We start from the raw sequence: 9,934 nt of genomic DNA, 5'->3' as shown, positions 1-9,934 counted from the left end.
TTTAAACGATCAGATAGCCTCCATCTACAATTCATTTGAAATCTTTCCTGTTTTCATATTGCTCCAAATTCTTTTGTGATTGTTTCAAAATTTTATAATTTTGGGAATTATATAAAAGTTGCATATTATCTTCAATATCAAGTCTTAACAATTACTTAAGATATGTTAGTAATTATAATCAATATTATGCAAACTTCATGTCATGATGTCACCGTTATCTTCACTAAAGTAAAATTCATCCATCCTCCAATGTAATCAAATCACATCAACTTTTATTTTGGTATTAACAAGAACTATTGTAACGTGTATAAATGGTTTATATTTAATAAAATCAAATATTTACCTTAACTTAGTGATGAGGATCAACATATATTATATAATTACTTAATATATATTATTTTTGTATAAAATAACTTTAATATATATATTATTTTTTATTTTTTTTATTTTAAAATTTGATCAATTTTACTTCTGGCTGATATTTTTTTATTTTTCATCCAATATTTCTAATATTTGTTGATGGTTATTAATATTTTCATAATTTTTGATATTTTTATCCGGTTATGTTAGAATTGGATTTGAGGGATGGGGGGGCCAGAAGTGTCACTCAAAAACTGCTTGTCCGTGAACCGAAAAATTATTGCTGGTGTCATGTGACCATGGAAGTGGGCCTGAAGCCAATCTAATGGAGCCAAAATCAACTATGGAGGATGCCATGCTGTTGTGACCCCTTTTAAAGTAATTAAGACACATGCTTTGCCTCTTCTGCATAACACCCTCTTAAGGAACCCTTTCTCCACTTAATCCACAAAACAATATTCTCCACCCAATGTGATTCCATGAGCTAATACTTTTAAAATATTGTAATTTCTATTATCATTAAGTTTCTTCTTATTTTTAAAAAGATTTAAATAGAAAAATAAAAGCCAGATATTTTCCGACATCTTAGTTTTAAATAATAAAAAAATAAAAGCCGCCCCCCTTGGGAGTTGGGATTGCATCATTGGCATCTAATATTAAAAAAAAAAAAAAAAAACAAGTTCAATTATTATCATGAGGAGTAAGGCCAATATATCAATATCAAAACTATATCTTGAATTAAATGGAGACATTTAAAGATAGACAGAAAAAGGCAATTTTCCTTTTCTCCAAATTTTCTCTTTCTTTCTTTAGAAAGTTTTATTCCCAAAACTATTGCACTACGTACACCTTACAGAAACGAAGAGCCAAAAACCAAGAAAAGAAAAAATAATACACAGAGCGGTAGATATGGATATGAATATATGACACGGAAATAGAATCAGAGCCGTACAACTTCACGGCTCGAGTCCGGCCCTGCCACGTGTCGAATCGAGGCGATTGATGAGATAGAGAGCGTTGCTCGTAACCCTAGCGACGTTCGTGATCTTGCGCTTCACATCCGCCTTCACCTTCCCATCCACGCCCTGGAATCCGTCAAGACACGTGTCCTCGTTCGTTAGAGCGGCGCTCACCCACGTCTCCGCATTGCTCATCTGCCACCGGAAGGTTCCGGGGCGGAGGTGCTTCAGCTCCTTCAGAGTGTTGCTCAGCTCCTCCACTGTGTCCGATATCTGCTCCACGCAGTCACTCAACGCCACTTGCTCTCTCTTGCTTGCCTTTCCTTGGCCGGCCACTCCGTTCAGGTACGTCGATACTCGCTGGGCCCGAGAGAGGCTTACCTTCACGGCGGCTTGAGCTAGATCCCGAGGAGTTTTGGCGGGGCCGGAGTACGACGAGAGTGTCCGGAGGCAGATGTTCGGATAACTTGCGTGTATGCAAGATGAATGGACGAGATCTTCTGCGAAGGTGGAGGAGAGCGTCGCTAGAACGAAAACGACGGCGAAGAGAGGAGGGAGAGCCATCATCACAATCTCAGAAGATGAGAAGAGCTGGAAGTGAGGAGCAGCCAGTGTGGGAGTGAGCTGGGTTTATAAAATGGAGAAGTATGGCTGTGGGCTTAGACTTCGGGGTTAATTACGAACTACCCGAGGGCCTGATCGAAAATTGCAGTTACTAGTAGGGGTACTTTTGAAAAACGAAAAAGATAAGAAAGTGAGAGAGTAAATGCACCGCTGAAAATAGGCGTGGCCACTGGCCAGCAAGAACAGCTTGGCCATTATCAACAATTAATTGGGCAGCTGTAATATTCATCGAATCCAGCCCTAGTTAACTTTCCTCTGTTATTTTCACCCTTAGATTGAAATTTACATCATGGCACTAATTTCAATAAATGCATATTCACTAAACTTATAAGTATCATCGACAACCAACCAAAAGACAAAATTAATTTATGATGTGTGACAAAGATCGAGTGAACATACAGATACTATTATTAAGTTTTGTTTTTATGATCTAGTGAATTCTTATTGTGGTTGATTTTCAAGGTTCTCAAAAATTCTGAAAAGAGGAAGTGAGGAAGTGGTAATTTATTGATATTAAAAGGTTGGTAGTAGTGTTTAGAGGTAGGTTGTGCATGAATTGCATGTACGGAAAATTTGACATGGAATTATTGGGGTGGGATGAGAAAGCATGCGGTAGCCCGAATGTAACAACACGACATGTGCCATACACAGCGGTGCAGAGGTCATAATGGGCCCCCAACTCCATAACAATTGGTCGTGGGCTTCCTTCTAATCTGCAAGGCCCCCCACCCAATAAATTTTCACATTTTACGTCTGGTCAGCCTCATAGAACCGAATCTTCATCATATGCTTATATTATATACTAATACAAATATATGTCATTGTTGGTTACCACTTACCATGCATAATACCATTAAAAACCCTTCATTTCCACAATAATAATGTTTATACCAATTTACTATCGCTTATTTTTACTATGTTTTGAAAAATTACCATGATGCCATATGTGCGTACAAGAATCAAAATCTTATTACTTTATATTTTTAATTTGATTTCTTTATCCCACATTCTTCTCATCTAATGATTTAAATTTCGCTATGTTCTTTGTAGTAGTCAGTAGTGATCCCTGTGGGGGCAGGCACTGGTCCAGGCAAAGGAAATACAAAGGACTCATTAATAAAGTTGGTGCGACTGTTCCAACATATGGTACACTCAAATTAATTAGATTTGTCATATCAATTCCCAGGAACTATATTATTTTCATATTTTAAGGTTATCTTTGTTAATTATATAATAAAAAAAATAGAAAATAGAAAATAATTTTTGGTTATTAAATCTAAAAAATAAAATATTTTTAAAAATATCTTTTAATTATTTTAATCAGTCTTCATTTATTTTTTGAGAATTATTTTAAAAATTAAAATTAATTATATAAATGTGGAGAATCATTAAAATAAAAAATATTTAAAGTTTACAAATAGATTTCCATTCTATAAAATGTGTTTTCAAAAATTATTTTTCACTAATGTTTTCTAAAACACTAAGCAAACATAATTTAATAACAATTTTATTTTATTTTATATTTAAATTCCTGGGCATTGGACATAATATCTGGATATTTTCCAAAACTTTTAGCTTAATTATTTGATGGAATTTGGTCTGCCAAGAAGACAGAGCCACATGCGTACGACAGAACAGAGGATAGAGGTTTGAATGAGCGGAAAGTTTAGTAAAACATAAGCTAAGAATGCAGTGAAGATGAGCAGAACAGAGTAGAATGAAGCATCAACGTCTGAGATGTGTTTATGGAGACATCAAGTGCCCACAACATGACTGCTTTATTTCCAGGAGGCCATTGGGAAATCTACTTCTAGCTAAAGAGAAACAGATTCATTTAAGGAGACAATTAATTTCCACTAATTTCAAAGTTTCTTAATTATGTCATCACATTTATAATATCAACTTGCCACCATAATGGTCTCATTCAAATGAAACGTATATGCTTATTTCTTTGGAATTTTTGGAATTTTTTACACTACTTTAAAAATATATAGTGGTTGAAAAATTACTTTCTAATTTATGATTGTTTGTGATGAAATGAGTAAAAAACTATTTTTTTTAAGAGAACTTAATTAAGCTTAAAGTCACTTATTCAACCGATAACTTCAAACTTTGAGAATTTATCTTGAATCTGTTTCTTCATAAGACTGCTTTAAAGTAATGTTATTGTAATAACATTATGTTTTTATTTTTAAAAATTGTTTTTAGGAAAAAAATATATATATATATAAATAAATAAAAAAGAATAAAATAAGAAAAATATATTGGTATATTTATAATTTTTTTAATAAAAAATAAATTGATGAGAAATATGCTTTTTCAAACTTTTTTCACCTTTATATAAGGAAAATGGAAAGAAAAACTTTTTAGTATTTCCTCTCCTCTTTTCTTTAATTACTTTTTTTCAATGTTTTTAGAATCGGATGGATAATTAAAATAGAAAAGTTACCCATAACGGTGATTAGACCGCGCTTGAACTGGTGACATTATAAATAATAATTTATATATTATATAAAATTTTAAGTAATTATAAGAAATTAAAATTATATATAATTAAAATTTTTAATAATATTTTATTTTTATATTTCATATATCAAATTAAATGATGAAAAGAAATATAAATATATTAATATTTTAAATTTTAGTAAATGGAACATTTATAATATTTAAATATAAAGATATATTTAAAATGCAAAAATTATAATATTTAATCTATTTGTATGTCTTTTGTAATTTATTATTTTGAAATTATTATATTAATTAATTTATATTATTATTTTTTAATTACATTATATAATTATTATAAAAATAAATTTGAAAGTGTTTTATACTTTTATACAATAAAAATTTGAAAAACAAATATTAATTTTCTTATATATTTTTATTTACAAATATAATACTTATAGCTTAATAGTTAAACTTCAATTTTTATACTTGAATATTCCAAGTTTGCAAAAAAAATTTATTCTCCCTAACTAATCTCACATTAAAATAGATAAATATATATAGTGATTATGGGGTATAAAAGGTATGTAAGAATCATTAACTTGTATGATTAAAAGTTTATTGGGTTCGATAACAAATAGGTCGAATGATCTCATAGATTGATCCAATTCCCTTAGGAAACATTGTCGTTTTAGTGCAAAATGCATCAAATAATTTTTTTTTTGGCTTAAAAAATAAAATAAAATTGAACCGTTGATTTGATCGTTGATTCAATCGGTCTTATTCCAGTTCAATTCTTTATTGGTTCAATTAGTCAAATCGAATCGGAATCGTAACCAGTCGGTGGTCAAATCGATCAGACCAGCCGGTCAAGTTCGGTTTTTAAAACTATGTTGTTTATTCACTTTTTTCTTAACATGTAAAAAAAAAAAAAAATCTTAATAATATTTTCCCATCCCTGGACTTTTTAAGAACTAAATATGCCAAAAAAATGTCTCTTATATTTATAAATTTTCTTCATGTATGAGTTGAAACTGTTATGCATCTCAAATTACTCTAACAATTATCATTTTAGAAAGGCTGTACAAATATTAAAAAAGCATAGAAATCCTAACTCTTTGGACCCATTTAAAATTAGCCACAAACAAAGAAGAAAAATTCAATGTGGTTGACAAAATCCCTAGGCCTGAGAAGACCAGCAAGGAAATTCACACCACAAAGACTACAATCATCCATGCATAGGGGAAAGAAATCAAATCACAATCAACTTTCATGTGGGAGAAGAGAGTCTAATAATAAAAGATAATTCTTACAAGAATCAATAAAAGCAGTGGGAATGGGAAAGGGTTGAAAGGGTTGTACTGGTAGTGAGGGAGATGACAGCACAGCAGCACCCTACCACCCAACACTGAGTTCAGACAAAGGGATTGAGATTTGAAGGTAGGCGGATGGGAGACGGGACAAGCTGCCCTGCAGAACCTGTTTTCAGTGGCTAATGAGAGAGGCCATGTGAGGCGGGGCTCTGCTGTGGGCCAACTCCTTTCCTATTGATTCATGGGATCAATCATACACTCTGAAAGAAAGCGAGACTTCGTAACTAACTTTATCAATCTCTTTTTTTTTTTTTCTATTTTTTTTTATTGTTAGAAAATGGTGTACATGACAGCAATATCTTTAGAATCTTAAGAGCACCACTACGAGTTTGTCGGAGTTTCTTATCAATTTTGGTTCCCATAAAATTTTCTATTACCAAACATAGTTTTATTCTAAAAACAATTTGAATTTTAGAACATATAGAAATGTTTTATAGTGTTTTTTATACCAAGTATTGTAAAAAATAACTCAATATAAAAATAATACTTGGGATTTATATATAACTACAAAATATTTCCACAAAATGGATGAAACTATTTTACATATTCCAGTTTTCAATCATACTTTTATTTTTAAAAATAACTTAAAATAATTTTTAAAAACATTTTTTTTAAGAAATATTTTTGAAAATATTAATAATTTATTATTATTTTGCATAATGGTATTAACTGGGACACGATACATGCATGGAAACATTGAAAGAGAAATATAAACATTTTGTGGAAAATATAAACATTAATAATAATAATAATAAAAGAAATAATTCCCCCTCAAATCTGGAAGCCATCAAGCCAATAATTGAAAGAGAAGTGTACTGGAAATGTGATTTGGGGGCTGAAAACGAATGCATAGTTGCCATTGGTCGGCATCATGGGGATTCATTCTTGATAGATACTACTTGAAATGGAATTTTGGCTTATCCAAACTTGGACTCCATTTGGGAGTAGTTTTTATTAAAACAATTTTGTTAACAATGCTTATAATAATAACGTTTTCATTAAAATTTTTTATCAAAGTGATTATTCAAGAGTCACACTTTCTAGATTTTAAAAATTTGTCAAACATTTAAGGTATATTTGAGAATGTTTTATAGAATTATTTTTACAAACAATTTTCTAAAGTAAAAATTTATTTAAAAACTTAGAATGTTTTTTAACATGTTTTCTTTCATTATCATATGTTTTTTTTTTTAATTTGTGGTGCTTTACTTTTAATTACCCCTTCCATCTATATAATTATTTTTGAAAATGAACTCTAACAAGTAAGTGAAAATAATTTAGAATAATTAAAATTATTTGGAATGCATGTGACCTATTAAATATTACAAGTAATATTTAGGTGGCTTTGCACAATAATTATCAATTAGTAATTGAGTGACAATGCCAATTCACAGGACATTAAATGAATAAGTTGGATGACTATGCCAATCTTTAAAAATTTAAATAAGCAATTGAGTGACTATAGTCTATATCAACCTTCATAAATTTAAATGAGTAAATAGATGACAATATCAATTTACAAAAAATAAAAGTATAGAGAAAAATAAACACCTAATTCACATGATAAAACCCTCAAAATAAGGGAAACCTTCATGGGACAAAGCCAGAAAATAATTTAATATGTGATAAAATTGGAACAAAATATTACTTAAGTATTATCCTTAAGTTTCACACACCCCATGATATACTCACATTCCTCGTAATTTTATCACTTAATACTCTCTATGAAACACTAATTTTTTTTTTTTTACATACTTTTCCTGGTGTGATACCCGTCACTATATTCTCACTTTTCCGCCCAACTCTCTGTGATTGAAAATTTTCCTATCTCAACAAATGATTTCCAAAAGCCTGTTGTTTATAGGTAATAATTGAAGGCCAAAGATGGCCTCCATTACTTGAAATAGAGGCAAACTTTTATTGGAAGAAAAAAAAGGCAAGCTTTTATTTGTTGGAAAACGGCAGCCAAAATTTGGTTTCCAAGGATGGCTACCTATGCCTCATAATGGGATGGACCCCACCAAAAATATATGGTAAGAAAGTACTTTTAAAAACTGTTTTTTATCAAGAAATTATCAATCATATAACAATTTTTAAATAAACTCCTATTTTTTACGAGGAAACATTTTTAAGTATTTAAAGTAACTTCTCTCAAAACTATTCCCAAATAAACTCTTAATTCATAGATGAAGATGAGTGACTAAGATTTATGAGTCTACTACTTTAATGACCATTTAGAATAGACTGACATGTGGATATTTGATCTTTCTACTTAAAGTTGTCCACCATAAGATAGTACAAACCCTGTTTTGGTTGGGTGGTGTTGCATTAAAATGACAATAAGTGGCTAGAACCTAAATCCATACTAGTTGAAGGGCTCTAATCACCATACCAATAATATCTCGGGAAATTAGGTGTATTTTAATAATCCAATCTAACTAAAATACTTAATCCTTGATGAACATCATGGGTTTGCTCTAAAATTCGAAAAAGTCCTTGCAAAAGTTGATAGCTTCAAAAAAGTCTTTGTAATTAAACAACACAAAACCCATGAGACAAGAAATCTATAAAAAATCTTCAAATCTCTTTAAACACAGTAAGAGAACTCGATCTCCAAATAGTGGTGTACCTCGGGAAAAACTTGATGCCTGAAAAGTCTGTATCACGCATAACATTCTAATTTACTCAACTACTAAATACTTTTTCCGGTAGATTTTTTGTTTTTTGTTTTCTCAAGAAAAAGAAGCTTGGCAAACTACAGTTTCTTGATGGCCAACCTTTTGTTTTTTCAGCAGCCCAAATGGCGATAATTAATGAGTTAAGCTTTTTGTGGTGGTGGTGGTCCAGGGGTGTCATGGAGAAGCCAGGTCCCCATCATATGTGTTGTTTTTGCTTCACCAGGTACCAGGTTTTTGAAGGGGTCTCAACTGCGCATCATGTCGAGCCTTTTAATGGTGCCCTGTGATATCATCCCACTCATGGTGTCCATGGACGCGTCCAAAGTTAGGCGGTGTGGGTTTGTATCATATTTTTATTACATATGATATTTGAATTAAATAAATTTTTATTATTTCTTATTTTGAAATGACGCAAATCTAGTGTAATACGACCCATTTTCACCCATACTCAAATGATTAAATTATTATCCAATAAATAAATAAAATTATAGAAGTACAAAATTTAACATTTTAGAATTTATTATATATTCAAATTAAGTTAATTATGGATCAATATAAAATAAAATATTCTTAAGTAATTTAAATTGCCATCAATTAATAGTTGCCACATGACATAAGTTTTTTGCCAATAAAAACTAATGTTATGTGTGTGTATTATGGACTCTACGTAAAGATAAGATAAATTGTCTTCCATTTAAAGAAAAATATATATTTTGACAATCAAAATATAATTTTTTACAATAGACAAAAATAATCAATTTGAGAATTTAAAAAGTGATTATTAAATCTTGTTAAAAAATCAAGATAGTTTACTAAATCTCTTTAACATTATTAAAAAAAAATCAAGACTAGTAAATATAGTTTTTCAAATATCCATAATACTAACTTTAATTAAAGAATAATATTTATAAAGAATAAAACCATTCAAATATGGTTTTGGCAATTCTTATAAATATGACGTATTTCAAAGCTTTTCAAGTTCAAGATATAAGTGAAAAGACAATTGACAAGGCAAAAGTTAAAGGAGAGTTGTCCATACCTTCTTCAAATCTTCAATGAGATTTTAACAAATCTTTGATTTTTTTTGTTTTCTAATTGTCAGTATATTTAAAACTTCAACTTTTCAAAAGCTACAAAATACCTTTACATTGAGCTTTTCAAACCCTTTGATGACATTGTTTGAGTCAAGTCAAGCCAATGCTCAAGTCATATCAAGGCCCAAACCATATAAGGATTTAAGTCAAGATCCAAATTACTCTAAGACTTAAGTCAAGATAAGAATTAAAATTAAGAATATGCTTGATAGTGTTTTTACTCGAAATGTTTTAATGAAAGTGTTTTTTTTTTAGAAATGTTTTTAGTAGAGTAACCCATCTGGTGCTTCTTCGTAAAACATTATAAATAATTTTTCAATAGTATAAGTGATTTTTTAAATCTTTAAAAATGTTTTCTAAATTTTGGTAAACATTTATTTATTTTCCTCAAAAACATTTTT

At 30.1% G+C, this 9,934-nt stretch overlaps 1 protein-coding gene across 1 annotated transcript; it reads right to left on the bottom strand.

The window, feature by feature from the left end:
* Positions 1–1,142: 1,142 nt before the first annotated feature.
* LOC100267888 (pectinesterase inhibitor 3) lies at positions 1,143–2,188 on the bottom strand. The gene has a single exon (XM_002276053.4). It carries the CDS (start codon positions 1,884–1,886, stop codon positions 1,317–1,319), a length of 570 nt encoding a protein of 189 aa, XP_002276089.1. The 5' UTR covers positions 1,887–2,188; the 3' UTR covers positions 1,143–1,316.
* Between the last annotated feature and the right edge of the window lie 7,746 nt (positions 2,189–9,934).

The sequence above is a fragment of the Vitis vinifera genome, chromosome 11 (genome assembly GCF_030704535.1).
Source record: "Vitis vinifera cultivar Pinot Noir 40024 chromosome 11, ASM3070453v1".
Taxonomy (NCBI): domain Eukaryota; kingdom Viridiplantae; phylum Streptophyta; class Magnoliopsida; order Vitales; family Vitaceae; genus Vitis; species Vitis vinifera.
The sequence above is the reverse complement of the archived record's forward strand: the minus strand, read 5'-3'. Positions and strand labels throughout refer to the sequence as shown.